The sequence below is a fragment of the Bemisia tabaci genome, chromosome 2, assembly GCF_918797505.1.
Source record: "Bemisia tabaci chromosome 2, PGI_BMITA_v3".
NCBI classification, from domain to species: domain Eukaryota; kingdom Metazoa; phylum Arthropoda; class Insecta; order Hemiptera; family Aleyrodidae; genus Bemisia; species Bemisia tabaci.
The window spans coordinates 48,040,442-48,056,990 of NC_092794.1; the positions used below are offsets into that span (position 1 = coordinate 48,040,442).

The following is a 16,549-nucleotide window of genomic DNA, read 5'->3' on the forward strand; positions in this document are numbered from 1 at the left end:
GATGACCATTTAATAATGCATGTCATTCAAGTTACCGACGAGCTTGGAAGAAAAAACAAAAAATGTTCTTTCTGAACAGATCTTGTGTTTTACTTGGATCGATGATTTCTGAACTTACGATAAAGAGATTTTTCTCAATGTAAATCAAAGGACAAAGGAAGTTGAGGATGGAATACAGAGTAAATGAACGCTAAAATCTAAGGTATTAGTCACAAAATGTATTATAATGTACTGTACAAGTTATTTACAATTTTCTTCTTTACACATTTTTTTACAAGGACACATTAAAAACCCAGAAATGCAATGGGTATCTTTCCACCGTGAAAATTAACTGACATGAATGGTAGAATTTAATAGATTTGGGTATTAGCTAGCCTGCATTGATTCTTATTGAATAACAGCTACTGGATAATATGAAAAGTATGTTCAATACCCGAGACGGTACCTGTGCATTTTAGTCATCACTTAAAGCAAGAAAAAAAACTTAATGCTCTACTCAACCATGCTACAGAAGACCACTCTTTGAGCCAAAAAACGTTTTTGAGTTGAACATAGTTGTATAAAAATTTAAGAATACTTTGAAACACACCAGGGTTGCCACAGAATTTAGAAAATGAAATTCCCCGACATTTCCCTGACAGATTTTGGTGGAATTCCCTGACACTTAAAGATGTGACGGATGGTTAAGAAGGCATAATTAAAAACAGTTTTCAGGCAAATTTTGTTGTTCGAAACCTCAAACCCGTTCTAGAAAGCAAATGAAGGTGATTTAACACATTTTCCCTGACATTTTCGTCATTTTTCCTGGCATTTCCCGGTTTTCCTTGACTGTGACAACCCTGACACACTTAATAATCTGGCTGACTTTTAAACCGTAACCTCATGGGAGAATCAAGCCAATGCTTCATCCCTTCCTTTAGTAGAGAAAATACCGAGGGTGTTGGCTAGCAAAGGAATCTATGTTTCCATGTTACAACAAGCAACCGCAGGTCTAATGAGGTTTGTGACACAGTTGAGTAATGTACAGCATGAAGCAGTGTCTTCGATTTGCTGTAGTTTCATTCTAATTGGCTGATGGTCCGATGAACATTTCTACAACAAGACTGAATCTAAAGGTGAATGCCTTGCCCCCACTTCTTGTATTTTCTCTGTGCCTACCATTAAATTTCTTTTTGATTTCAACATCACAATTATTCACTCACTGATTGATGTATTGGGCTGATTATTAAAATTGATGGACAAAGCAATAGACAAAGAGGAAAATGGGAAAATGAAGCAATCCTGTTTCATGGGCATCGGGTTACAAGAGAGCAGTAGACCATTACAAAACTGAGAGACTGAAAAAAGTGAAATTTTTTCCTGAAATATACTCATTGTAAAAAATTTCTGTTTGATTAATACATAGGAAACTTTACAGGGATTTAATTCAAGCATGACGTAATCTTCCACTAAGTCACAAGGGCTTCAAAGAAGGGAACAGCTTTTTTGGCGATAACTTTTGAACAGTCAAAGATAAAACCTTGATTTTTATTGAATTTAAAAGTAGACTCAATAATACATCGGAATATCAAAGTAAGTTTTTCAACACAATGATATGCATGCTAGTCCTCTGATTCTTTGCTCACAAATAAGGAAAATCACATGCTTTTCAAAAATCTCTGAGTAGAATCAAGGTGAACACATTTTGTGACACATTTCTGTCCGACCAACTTTCATTGGAAGAGGTGAGTTTGCATGCATTGTTACTTTCTATCTGTTTTTGGACAGAGGTCACATGGAGTTGCCCCCCCCCCCCCTTTTTTTTTGACTATCATAAAAGCACTTAGGAAATATACGTCCTGCTATATTTTTGAGTCTACTTTCAAATGCGATTAAAATCAAAGCATGATTCTTCAACCATTTGATAGTTACAACAAAACTGCTTATTTATTAAGGCACGCTCAAAAAAGCTGTATTTTTAATAAGTTTCAGTCAAAGAGATCATACATTTGAGAAATCATGATAAGTTAGAATCATTATTAGAGTGCCAGAAGCTTTACTTTAATGAGAAAATAACGCTCTTTTCCTAAAAATTCTTAGAAAGTTATGAAACCAGCATTTGGTTGTGAACGCTTAGAAACGATAACAGCTCCCTCCATATACTATAACTCTGTAAACTCTTAGTTTGAATTAATTGAGGTTCACTTAAAGACAGAATTCTGGTTCAGAAAAGTTCTGTAAGTGCAAGGCTAGATCAAGGTATGGGCAACATGAACCACGGCCAACAGCAGCAAAAGTTGGGGAGTGGTAAAGGTGAGAGGACAGATTTCAGAAGTGATGACTTTTTATTTATTTATTATTATTTTAACCTTTTAATACTGCAAAGTGAAATCACACAAAATTAAAAAGCATTTAAAAAATAAATAAAAATAAAAGGTCAGCACTTTTCAAATTCAGAAGGGACAAAATACAGGTGGCCCATGGACATGTAAATCTGCCCTAGTTTAAGAGAAGACAATTCAGAGCAAGATTGAGCGCAAAACGACAGAATGAAAACATTTTAACACTCCTCAAACTTTTTTAAAAAACTGATGAAATTGAGAAATTCAAAGGACATAATCTAATTCATATCTAATGTACTGATTTTTTGGATCGTTAGGTATCCTTGGATAGCCAGCAACAAGCGAATCTTGTCCACCAATGTATAGTGAATTGTAAATTTTCCAGTACACATCACGCACTTTTCTGGAAGGATGGAACAGACCCTGCAAAAAAAGAAGAAATAAACGAAGGCATTATTGACAGTAACATAAACCGAACACATAGAATTCTGTATAATATTTGGAGCAAGGCAATTTTCTTTTAGAAGGAAACTTTCAAATATTAACTGAAGTGAAAACAGCGAAGCCTGATGTGCATCTATCTTAAGGTACACAACACACACTCTAGCTCAATATTGTTGAAATTTTTCAGTGATCAATAGAGCATGGTTAGACTGATGATTTTGACGGAGATTTTAACCGATTATATAAAAATGAAGCGCTATCAGCTAAAAATGAAGCTGCGCCTTCTGTTGGTTGACAGTGTCGCTACAAAAACAGGACTATGTACTTTGAAATTTAAATAGAAGTGGGAATGACGGTGAGCTTTTCACTTATTTTTAAAACTAAAATCTAGTGACTACTGTCATTTTAAATTTCATCGTATTTTTCTGAAATCCTCAACTAAAACGGGCCATAATTTGTTGGCTAGTATAAATGATTAATATGTTCACCTGCTGAGAGAGCTTCGAATAAATGGGGCATTACTCAGTTTAATTTTAGTCTGAGTAAAATTAGGGACTGCAGGAAATAATCTTTGAACAAATACGCATCAACATTTTCAAAGTACAGGCATTTTTTAACCATGGTGGATTATTTCAACTCAAGACTGTAATGGTCACTTCAGAAACACTTAATGAGCTTCTTTTAGGCACTTCAATTATATCCATTATTAGAGCCTGGCTATTCAAAAGAACCTAAGGTTACTGATTTTGGTCAAATTAAATACTTAAGTTGAGCAAAATAAAATTAAGACACACGCATTTTTACTAACTTACTTGGAGAGTGTACTGAAGAATTTTAATTGGTCCTAGAGCAACTCTTAATCCTTCAATTGAATCCATGAAAGTTTGAACTAAATGCGGGGATGTTTCAAAAATATTTGGCCAGACGTAATTCAACAAGTGAATCAGGGCGTCTTCACAGCCAAAGCCATAGACACCTAGGGCCATGTGCTTTATAGCAGAGCAAGCTGTCTGTCTATGAACTAAATCTCTGTAAAAAATAGAACAAAAATTCATTAGCAATGAAAGATATCTGTAAGCAATTTATCTGTGACAACTTTGAGAAAAGTTCTCACCTAGTAAAGCACGATAGTAGACGTTTTGGTGATTTTCAAACTTTCCTCAACAGATAGATTCTGCTGATTGGTGTCTGACTGGTTTTATCTTTATGAGAAACTCATCAGTTCGTTTCTCAATTTCAATATTATCATTTTCTTTTCTTTTCCTCTTTTTCTTTTTTTGGGTGTATTTTTAGAAGACATGGATTGCAGAGGATGTGAATGGTAATAATAGGAGAAGACCTGAACTTCGTACCAAAAATTTTCTTTTGACATGCCCCTGTAGGAATTGTCATTTAGAAAACAATTTGGGGTTCATGCCCCCGTTTCGATGGGTCCTCCCAAACATTTTGGAGGCCAAAATGCAGTCCACTTTCATTTACAAAAATTTGAACGGTTTGAACTCGACAGTTGAGCTAGAAAAAAGTTACAGAGGTGATGCAGCACTTTAGGATGACCCTGCTGACTTGACCCACAGCAACTTTAAACCACCTCAAAAATGTGCGAGTAATGGCAACACACTCAAGTATTTTTGATGTGCCAAGCCTCTCTCCGAAACCATGATATCTGTGTAGTTTTTTCTCATTTCCTGAGAAAATTTTTGAAGAAAAACCATTTTTGCACCCCTGGGTTTGGCGAAGTAATTGAAGAGACTGATGTTAGTGAGCCATTGAAATACCCTTAAGGAGGAAAAAAGAAAAATAGGGAAAAACTTACCGATCCATTAATGCATCCTCCAAAAGGGGAGTGACAGCATAAATGTAGTCTTTGCCCATTTCACCGATGTACTCAAACAGAAATGATAAAGATTTGAGGACACCATTTTGGACATTCAACTCGGGAACTCTGTACTCATTCATCAAAGCTGGCAGCACGGTAAATGGAGAGCATGTTTCAGCGACAATAGCAATAGCAACTGTTGTGCATACACGATTTTGCCTTTCCTGAACTTTCAGATTATTTAGGAGTGTTGCGAGAACATCGTGAGGACTGAAAAGGAAAACAGACATTCATGTTTATTGGATTATTTTATATGAAAGAAAGTTGACTAATCCCTTACAATTATGAGTATTCTTGTCATTACTTATGAGATTTTGAAACAATGTAGTAAGATACTAAGTCCAACAAAACTTCGAAGACAATACTAACAGCTCCCATTATTTATGTTTTCTTGATCTGGCGATAAGTTACAAATAGTGCAAGGAAAAAGCTGAAGTGTCTTTTGTAACAAGTGGATTGATGAACTCATTTCCCCTTTTTCTCTGACTGTCTTCTTTCATAAACCAACCAGTGCATCAACTAACAATAAATTGAGTTCAAAGTCCAGAAATTCCCAATTACCTTCCTTATTTGGCTTTGACTGATCAACTTTATTAGATAATTTTTGGGTTTCAAAATTTCTGAGCGAACGAACTGATTACAGGATTTAGTTAAGATCCCATATTTACCACTTTCGTACATCTTTGAGCAGCAAATTTCCGATGAATTCGTTTATAATATTTTGGAAAAAAATCCGACATGAGCCGACTGCACACACAGCAAGTGGCTCATCCGTTACATTGGTGATTGCAGTGATCAACACTCAACACAGCGGCACCAATGTGCCACTTGCAGGTCCCCATTTGCTGTGTGTGCAGTCGGCTTAATCCTATAATCATTGATACTGAGAAATTCAATAAGTAGAACAATACCATGAATTCAAGCCTGTACTGTTTACTGAAATACCACTGGGGTGGTTGTTTCTTTCTTGACTGATGGCATTACTTGGTGGCAACACTCACTTGGTGGCACACTTGGCTGATGGCAACACTCATTGGTGACCTTCAGTGACTGTGGAATGTATTCCAGAGTCAAAACGAGTCGTTGATTTCAATTTTTTCCGACACAGATTTTTCAAAAACATAAAATAAAAAAAGCAACAGAGGATATCATTGAATATCTTACCCAATAGCTTTGGCGATGTAGCCAAAAGTATTGACAGTGGCTCTCCTGATGGCTTTTTTGTGAGCCTTCAGTAATTCCAGCAGCTCGAAACAAATTCTCATCCATTCTCGAGCAGAAACATATTCGGGACCACGGTCAGCAATTCGACCAACTAAATCAATGCAGTTCTCTTGAACCTTTTCATGACGATTTTTCAAGATAGGTGTAAGTCTTGGTAAGAGATCTTTGATTGGTGGTGTCATCTTTGTCATACCAATTACATTCACGATAGCCTTTAACGCACCCAAAATAGAACCTAACACTTCAGGGTACTCTTCTCCGAGATACTCATAAAGTACAACACCTAAATGACCCATCAACTTCTCTTCTTGACATATCTTCATCACAACTGCGATTCGTGAGATAAGATCAGCAGCCTGTTGTCGAACTTTGGCGGATTTGTTATTTAACCGCCATAAAATAGTACCACAAATCTGTGGCAAATACGGTTTCACTCTCTTTCCCAACTGATTCACGATTGTGCCGAAACCGTTCAACATGACAACGTCTTCAGTCGTTTGCTCTTGGAACGCGTAGAGAATACCATCAATAAGCTGCTCTTCGAGCCTTGAGTCAATATCTGCAGCTCCTAGATTCCCCATAATTTTTTCTATTGACTCCATCACCATTTTACGATACTGCTCATTTTCATCTTTCAAATCGTCCACAACTCTGTTAATTATTTCAGATGCTCCAACTTTGTTAGCGATTTCCACGGTTGTATCTACTAGTTGCCTGTAATTTCTACGATCTAAAGCCATTCGATGATTCCAGAAATGTTTGAAAAAGTGTGGTAAAATCTCATCTTTGATGTATTGAGCTTCCACACCATCAGTACCACAACACTGTTTCACTACTTTTAAAACGATTTTCTTCATCTCTTCATCTGGAGACTGGAACTCACGGATAAGAATTAACATCACTTCACGAGTATAATAGTTTGCATATTCTGCGTCCATCAAAGGAATAAGGTAACCGATAGCCTTCAAGAAAGCAGCAAGACCTTTACCTCTGTGAGTTCTGATACCTTTCCAGAGCGGTTTAAGGACTGAATCAAAACTTTCAATACCGTAAGGGGTTGCAGCTTCAGCGAGGGCAGCAACTGCCAGAGCAGTGATGGTTCTCACCTTCTGCTGTTCATCAACCAGACCATGTTCAATAATTTCCACCAATGATTTTAAATGAGGTAAAATAGCACAACCCATCAAAATGGCAATTTGCTGAACAATTTTTATTCCAGTATGTCTAGCTTGCCAAGATTTTTTGGAACGACATACAGCTTTGAGAAAAGGCAACAAAGACGGAATACCCAAGGCAGATGCAACAACAGCAAAAGCACGAGCAGTGGTATTTCGGACATACTCATCAATATTGTCAATATCTGGTCTCATTGTGGAAATCATTGTTGCCAAACCTGCTGCTTTTGCCAGATTCGAAATGATTTCACGTCCTTCAACACGAGCATAATAATCTTCATCAATCAACAGAGGCTCAATGACAACTAATATTTTGTGGACGTACGGCCTGACCAAATCATCTAGCTTGTACAAAATACGGTCTATAACTTTCACCAGCAAATGTCTTTCTTGATCTTCTAAAGTGGGGGACATGAGGAGTGGTAAAATTTGATTGAATAATGGCCCTGCACCAAATTCTCTAGCTTTATCGGTAATTTGTCTCAGGGCAGCTTTCCTCATCGGCGGTGTGCCGTTTTTAATCTTTAAAAGTAATTTCATTATCTTTCTCTCCTTCTGTTCTTCAGGACTGAGGGATTCTTCATCAACATCAACAAGAAGTTTATCAAAATACTGCGCATCTTCCGGTTTCATGAATGGCAAGTTGCCTTTTGGCTGATTGTCAACAAATTTAGCAGATTTTTCGGATTCACTCTGCATGAAGAACCCGGTCGGTGTCCCAGCGATTGGTGTTGGTGTGGCAGTTAGCTTTCGTGCAGGAGTTCGGATTGGAATGTAGCCAACTGGAGGCTGAAGAACTTTATAGCCAGGAGGGAACATGGCGTCTAATTCGTCATCTGTTAGTGGCCGATTTCTCTCGTCTATCTCTCGCTCCCAACGATAGGCTTGAAGCTGCTCCGGTGTCATGGTCATTAGATGACCTGGGGTTGGTGTCGCCATACCCATAGCTTTTTGACCGGTAGGAGTTACACCAGATGGAGTCATCATTGACGGAGTCCCGGCGGGTGTAATAGGAGTTGATGGTGTCATGCCTCCAGACGGAGTCATTGATGGTGTCATTTGGGCAGAAGGAGTCTCATCCCATCTTGATCTTCTTTTGCTGGCACTTGGCGTTGGCGTGTCTTGGATTAAATCACCAGTTCTATCTGTTCTCGGAGTTTCTGCCCACCCGCTATGCCCAGGGGTTTCTCTTTCGGTTTTTGGAGTTTCATCCCATCGATTCCTTCTTGCCGAAACTTTCTCTCCATGTAATGGTGTTTCTCGGCCTGGGGTCGCTTGACCAGGAGTTGCATGTCCAGGTGTTGCTTCCCATATCCTAGTGCTTGGTGTTGCCCCTGGAGTTTCACTTCCAGCATGACCTGGAGTCGCATCCCATCTTGTGCTTGCAGGGGTTGCTGATGCCTAACAACAAAAATGTACAAATCATTTTATATATTCAAGAAAATAAATAACGCAGGTTTACAAAATTCATTTTTTAAAACAAATGCTCGGCATGAGATGGGCAGTTCCCACAAATTTTTTAGCGCCGAGTTCAAAAATGCCTGACCTTGGCATTTCTCTATCACCGACCAATTTCCCGAAAGGTCCATGTTTTTCTGAAATGACTGAGATTTTCTTGAAATAATTCGCTTTTCTACAGAAGACACCATTAACCTGAAAACTGGTGCGTGAAAAAAAATCCAGGTCATTTCAAAATTTGACAGCCAAAAATAAATAGGAAAATAAGCACAACATGCCTAAAAAATTGTTCATCCTGTCCCTGATGTATAGATTCCTCCTCTTAAAACGGCATGATTCGCTCATATATACACCACTATGACTGATCTAACTGTTCTAAGTCTAAAATGAAAAGAAATCCTTTTACCCAGGCGTTCCATAGGACAGTTTCCACTTAATTTCACTGCTGGGCTGAAAATGACCTTGGTTTTTTCCATCACCTGCCGATTTCTTAGAAAATAATATTGCCCAACAATTTGGGGTTTATGGCAGCTAAGATCTGCATTTATGGTAAAAGATTTTAGATAAAAGAATAAAGCTATCAGAAGTCAAATCAGTAGAATTGGAACTGATTACAGTTTTCAATCCAATAATACTTGAGATTCTGACACTTATCTGATGGGTACCTGTGAGGAGACCAAAAAATCGATCTGTTAAATCTAACATGGAATCCAATCATTTTCGATCCGATCAATCAAGGTCTTACTACACTTTGGTTTATTAAATTGATGATCACTTATGGACGTAATAATGCTCAAGGGAATTACAGAAAGATAAATTAAACCTAGAGGAACTATATGCATAGCATTTGGAAACAACATGGTTATTTTTAGCATAAATGGTCCAAGTCAGAGACAATGAAATGAAATGTTCAAGAAATATTATTTCATAATAATATAACTCACTTCTTCTTTATCCCATCCAAGGTCTTTCTTTTTTGCAGGTATGACTTCTCCGTCTCCGGTCTGATCCCATCGTCCACGTTTCTTCGGAGCTGGTTTTGCAGCGTCTCCATTGGTGCTTACTGGCTTCAAGGTACCCTCCTTAGACTTCTCGATTAGCTTCTTTTTCAACTGAAACCAAAATAAAGGTACATTAATGACAATTATCTGCATTATGGTTACAGGTACAATTTACCTGTTGATAAAGGGTCACTCTAGGGTGAGTGGCGGAACATTCGTACACCTTAAACAAGAATTTTAAATCACTACTTTTTAATAAATCTTCGAAATGAGTTCAATAAAACAAGCTCACTTAATACTTCAATGTCGACTACTTTTTTTCAATTTTAACCAATTTTGATGTACGAAATACCTTTCTTCTTTTTTCCCAGTTAAAACTTGGAAAAGTCTGCTCACCTGGCAAAGATGCAAACCTGCATTTTTAGTTAGAGGCCCAGAGTATGGGGACTGAAAGCAAAATTAGTCATATAAGAAGCAAAAAACTAACAAGAAAAGTGGGACTCATGCAATATTGGGAGTTTCAATCAAGTTTTAGACAGTAAAAAATTTCCTCATTGCCCAGTTTTAAGTCAAGTTTAAAAAGAGCATTTGAACAAAGCTTCTGTCTCAAAAAAAAAGTTAAAAAAGTTTCATCAAAGTGTTTCCAGCTAGTGTTGAGTCTATTTTTGCCATGAGTTAGATAAGAAATTTAAATTTCAACTTATTTTAGCATATTTCTTTGCGATTTGATCCAATTTGCTCAAGAAATTTTGTGTTGATTATTTTCAAGAGATCACAATGTTGTGCGATTTTTCAAAGTTTTCATCAGAGTTACTGCCAGAGAAAATAAATGAAGACCATTTTCTGCTGAGATTCACTTTTTCCTGAATAACCCTAGAATAAAATAGTGATAATTCTGCAGTTTTGAGAAGCTTTAGATTGATAATACTGGACTTTGGCGAAAATAGGCTACTTACAATGAAACCCTATTGATCCTTCAAAAATTTAATTTTTTTTTTATACTGACTCACAAGTGAGCATCTAACCTTTACCCATTTCTCCTTATTTGAAAACTTTTAAATACATACAATACCTTCAGGTATTTTGTGGGCAAAAATGAACTCTTACAACCATGACCATAATTCTGACAATTTACTGTATAAAAAATGTATTCAAACCGTCTCCTCGAGTGCAACCAAGTGCTGAATTCGAGGGGACCTTTTAGTGCCAGGCTGCCCTACTTGTTAAATTATGGGTTCATATACAAACGAAAACTCTAAGAAGTGAAAAATCTAAAATAAAGTGAACTGTACATCAATTTTAACCCATAGGATAGGATAAATAAATAGATAAATTGATTTATCTGCTTCTGTCTTTTACAAACATAGGGGAGACATAAAACGGAGGTAATTTAGGCAACAACACAGAGAATATAAAAGGTGGGAGATTACCTCGGTCTCTTCTCCTCTGAGTAGCTGTTCTTTCATAATATCTGTGTAGGTACGAGATCCAAGGTCTGGTGTTTTTCCACCTAAAAAAAAAGAAAAGAAATAAAACGAAGATTAGACAAAGAAATGGAGGCAAATGATTTAAAAAGTAACCAAATTGTTTTTTTTTGCCAAACTAGGGGGGGTAAGCAGAAATTCTGATGATGTTCTTTGATGCAAGATTTTTTGACAGAACAACAAGCAACAAAAGAAACGGGAAAATTGAAAGACAAAATAAATCAGTTTATCACCAGAAATGTAACCATTCTTGATATTCTGAGGGGAAAATTGTCATAAGATTTGGAGTGTTTGAGTAAGGCAGTGTTTTAAAAGTGTTTTAATCAGATAAGCCCAACTGAAGGTATTTTTGTTGTCTAATTAACATAACAAGGAATCTAATTGGCTTCCGACAGAGGAAGAAAAATACAGCAAAAAGCAAAGGAAATTCCGAATGAAATTGGTTATGCAATTAAACAAAATCACTAAGATAGAAATAAAAATATTAATTGGAAGGATAGTCAAGTGGAAAGCTCATAAACGAAACGGAATTGATTAAACTAATAACTCAGTATTGGAATGAACTCTTTGAATAGCTAAAAAGTCATGGTTTATTTATCATGGCATCTTCCCCTCTCTCCTCCATATGTATATAGATACATAAAAAAAGAAGGAAAAAAAGGTTTTTTCTTCTTCTTTTGTCTCTTATTTTATTAAGTAATTGCTGCGTATTGTGCAGAGAGTAGAAACATGGTCAACCAACTTGAGATTCTCAAATTTCAAATTCTTGATTCCTCCAAATCCATAAGTATTTTGAATAATCCAAGTTGGTCCTCCTACCACAAAAAACAACTAAGCTTATCTATACATACATATACATACATACATACAGCATACATTAAAGTAAAAAGGAAGAACTTGAAACCCACCTTCAGCAAATGGATCAATTCGCTCTGGAGAGATGATCATCCTACGCCGCATCGCTCGGTATTCATCTTCTTTTTCTGCGACTGTTTTTTGCCGCCTGTCTGCAAACGGGTCATAGTCTTTTTCGCTCTAAAAAAATAAAATTTTTATTTTGGATGACTTAGAACAAACAAAGGCCACACTAATAGGCAATGAAAGTGCAAAAAAGGTGGAACCTTCAGCCTCTATGTAAGGAAATTACAAGGGTTCATTACATTTTCCATGGCTATGGTATCAATGATTGTTACTTCTCTATTCATCCAATGATTCTCCACCTTTGCACTTTAGTTGCACCTTTGCAATTTAAATCTTCTACAACAGATAGTAGCCACTTTCGGCTCTCTCCCATTGTTTCTGTCATAAATTTTACTTTTGATTTTTTACTCTTTTGACTAATATTGGGCTTGAATATCTTTGTATTTAGAGCTACCACAGGCTATTAGCACTTGCTGGCAATTCGTACGGCCCAAGGTCATATTACAGAAGAAATATGTAAAATTGAGAGATGCAGGAACAAGAAGACAGCTAAGTATTTTGTATGATTTGAAATTGATGCTTCTATCTATTTAAAGGCATGATTTAAACTGGCACATTCCCTTATGCATGTGGTGCAATCAGTGGCCTTAGTTGGGTTCTGGTTGCATAGGCAACTGAACTAACTACTTGACAAAGCAAAGAGTATCACGAGAAGATGAAGGTGCTACAAGCCGAGTTCGTGCTTTTGGAGGTCTACAAATATCGACCTACAAAGATCTAGCTGTTTTTGCCCATGACACATAAATTTATAAATTACATATTGATGAAATACTCCATACTAGGCCTTCTTTCTCCTTTTTTGTCACACAGGATTATGAGACTTTAAAAATACTTCCCATCAAAATTTTGAAAGATTTCCAGGATAGTTAGATAGTGAAAAAAATTCAATTTGATAATCCAAAATTAACTCATCTTGGCAAAAGTACAGCCTGCTGGAGGACAGGGACAAATATAATCATCAGGGATTTTGCAGTCTAATTTTGGCTCTGGCCACGATAAGGTCAACTTCGAGTATAGAATGTGCAGTAACTGTAACTATGTAACAGTAAACTGTGCAGTATAAAATTGAACCGTTTGAAATGTTGCAAACTTAGAGCAGATTCACATTCCAGTGCCTAGGAAAAGAAGAAAATTTCGAAAGAGAGAAATCCTGCGACCCAAAATCAAGTATGACCTTTTTATATACTTGAAAATAAAAGAACACTAAAAATATGACCCGAACTGTAAGTGACAGACTGAGAAAGACTCAACTATCCAAGGACTTTGGAAAAACAAAAGCTCCTTGGAAAGTCCACCTAAATGGGCCACCATTGGATAAAGAAACAATGAAGCATTACCTGGACGATGTCGTTTAGCAACGCAGCTGGGGCTGTGTAACCAGGGCGTTTGCTAAAACTAACTGGATCGTACTCGTCCTCCTGGAAAAGAAAATTAGAATTTAATGGATGTGAAATTCAAGATCAAACAAATTCCAACAATAGATAACTTGCAGCATGGACCATTGGATAGGATAAGAATTATGACACAAAGAGGAATCACAAATTCTTCAATTCTTTCAATTTCTTGCTTTGCAAAAATCTGTAGGGAATTTCCAACAGTTGACAACTGGGTGTAACCATTGACACTTAAAGATTACTTGATCAGAGAATGTTACACATTGGAAACGTTACACACTGACCCATGATTTCAAACAGAATTTTTCAGTTTTTTTTTAAAATAATCCTTTAGTAATTACTGTGTGACGTCTAACTCATGAGCTGAGTTGCTACCGCTGGGCCATACGAGTCGACGAGAGGGGAGTGCTTCTGTCAACAATGTTTATCTTGTATCGCTATAAGTCATCCGCACAGTGGCTCTGTTCAAATTTCGCACACGTCTTCTCGCATCTTTCTCATTATTTTTGGTGGCTTTCCTGACCTCATTTGCAAAACCAACTAATACGGGGTCCCTAATATACTTTTAGTATCTTCAGGCGAAATATCAACTCAAAATTCTGGTTACACTTGGGAAGCTCCTCTTGTTAGTGATTGTTTCGTAAACTGATTTATCAAGTAATGAAGTAAGTTCTGAACCTGTTTTAGGATCCATTTCTTTATTCACCACTGCAGATGCCTGTTGAGTGTTCTCTCACTGTCTTGGGAAGTAAATTACTTATGCACAAAATACATTTCTAGGGGGGAAAAATGATGGAGAGAAGAAATTTTTTCCCTTCAAAAAATAATACTCCAATTCATTCAGAATCAGAGCACTTTGATTAAATCACTAAAATCGTCTTTCGGTAACTGACTATCTATTCACAAACCATTACAGTCTAAACAATAAGATGAGAGCTACAATGTGAAAAATTAAGAGCTTACATCCACTTCATCGTTGGCTGCTATGGATGTGACATAACCTTCATATTTCCCAGTTCCATCATAGATATCACGATCAAAGAATCCACTGGCTCCGAGTCCAACGTGCTTTTCTTCATCACCATTCTCACCATTTTCCGGAGCTATGTTTTTTTTCCGAGCTTGGATGTCCCGAATTTGGGCTTCAATATCTGAAACCATTTACAAATCAAGGCGATTAAAATGAGGAAATCATGAAGAATTTCAGTGATATAGAAACATACCTTAAAAAGGTCACTGCAAAAGGTGTTGTTATGCGGTTTAGCCTTGTTACTATTTTTTTTTATGCTTGTTTTAATTACATTTTTAGGCCCTTCATGTGCTGAGTTCTTATCTCCAGAGAACTAGCAGTGATTAGAAAAGATGCAGGATGAACATAGAAAGACGTCCGTGGAAAATACAAAATTGCATCAAAAGAACAGCAGTGCTGTAGGACTTCACTTGTGAGGCTGCAAATGATCAGTTGATTTCAATGCAGTCGGAGACAAGCGTGAGCATGAGTCTACCAAACTGCTGCCAAATTGATGGATTTTTTCCCATTTATTCTTGCTGCTGCTCCCATAGACTGATCTAGCGGCTACGTCATTCATATAGTATCGAACCCTTGGATCAAATGTTAACAAACGCAGAACATTGTTTCTGATTCGCGCCATTTCGTGCTCTTTCGCGCCCTTTGCACCGTGGTGGTAGAATATGTTCAAGTATTTCTTGCAATCAAAAATTCTCGTATTTAATGAGTCTTCAGTTGATTTATGACCGGTCAAGGACTAAATTTTAATAAATTAGCACAATTAACTCATAGAGAATTTGCACATGAGGTTATGTTAGTTTGTTTTGGTTTGAACCAAGAGTCCGATATTACATCGAGTGACGCAGTCACTAAATCAGTCTATTCCTGCTGCAAAATTTTACTCTAAAAATGGCATACTTCTTGAAAATCTATTTACATTTATGCACCTTTTATGCAGAGAGCAAACAAGGAGTGCCACCGATTGACAGTTTTTTCGATAAAAGTACAAGCAAGGTAATCACACTAGTCTCTCAATTTTGGAAATATGGCCATAGAATAAATTGACTACGTCAACAGAAGCGAAAACCACTGCCATTTTTATGTCATCAAAGCAAAACTGGGTCAGTAAGTACTGTTTGCATCTGCAGCATGTCGATGGGAGAGGCCGATTAATACCGGATACAGACATTTTTTAAGAATTAAAAAGAGATTTTTTACACTTATCTACCAGTAATCCGGAGGGGTACAATGAGGTTGCCTAAAATTTTATGTTTCATTCCGATTTTATAAACAGAGGTTAGTCTCAAATCAGGTTTCAATACGTCCATTGATTGACTGACCCTAGAGAGAAAAATGTCAATGTTGGTTCTTACGAAGCTTTCACTTCTGTGGACGTAGTCTATTTATTCTATGTTACGGCCCACAATGCACAGAAATTAGGCAATAACAAACCACTGAAGAATTTAGGAACAACAAATGGTCAGTTGATAGTGATAGTTGAAAGATTTGTTAGATTTAGCAGTCGTTTGGATAAGGCCCTTTCGCACTTAACTTAGACAGCCATTAGCTTGAAGAGTCTAATATTGATCTTCGGATAAGCAGCGGCCAGGGAAAGAGTGGTATAAAACTTTACCTATACAGTCATAGTCCAATGAATTAACTTTGGGACATATCAGTAATCGGGGATTGAAATTTGGATACAGCCGTCCCTCTAACGTATTTTCAAAGGTACCAACTGATGCGAAGAAATCACTACCATTTCTTTTCCAGCTACCAGCGTTATTTCCCGCTATCAAATCTTTCATATTGTTGGTATTGTATGATATAATGAAATAGTACTCATGAGAGGAAGAACACCTTCTACAGCGAAGTTTATGAAGTGAAGAGATGCAATCCGAGCTTGATATGGAAGAACTGAACACGGCACAACTTACCTTCGTGAGTCCTCGGGATTCCGGCCATTTTCACAATTCCCGTTGCGAGGATGAACTTTTACACTCTTCTTAGCATACTACACTAAATGTTTTTAAAATAATATTTACTGCTGGGGCCTAAGGAATCCTCGAAACCCGAGATTAACAGCCGAGAAGCAGTTGGGATCGTATATAACCTCACAAACATGGAATAGTCATGGAGAGCAAAGGAGAAACGCAGACGGTAATAGTGAGTTAGTTTTCGTGGC

General features: G+C 37.0%; 1 protein-coding gene across 1 annotated transcript; it reads right to left on the minus strand.

Annotated features, from left to right (window-relative positions):
* Positions 1–198: 198 nt before the first annotated feature.
* Positions 199–16,512, minus strand: Sf3b1 (splicing factor 3b subunit 1). Its single transcript, XM_019061696.2, has 10 exons — positions 16,302–16,512; positions 14,322–14,509; positions 13,302–13,382; positions 11,892–12,018; positions 10,930–11,009; positions 9,443–9,610; positions 5,806–8,441; positions 4,579–4,851; positions 3,578–3,794; positions 199–2,744 (listed from the first exon to the last, which is right to left on the minus strand). The coding sequence occupies exons 1-10, from the start codon at positions 16,327–16,329 to the stop codon at positions 2,586–2,588; spliced, it is 3,957 nt and encodes a 1,318-aa protein (XP_018917241.1). The 5' UTR covers positions 16,330–16,512; the 3' UTR covers positions 199–2,585.
* Positions 16,513–16,549: the final 37 nt, after the last annotated feature.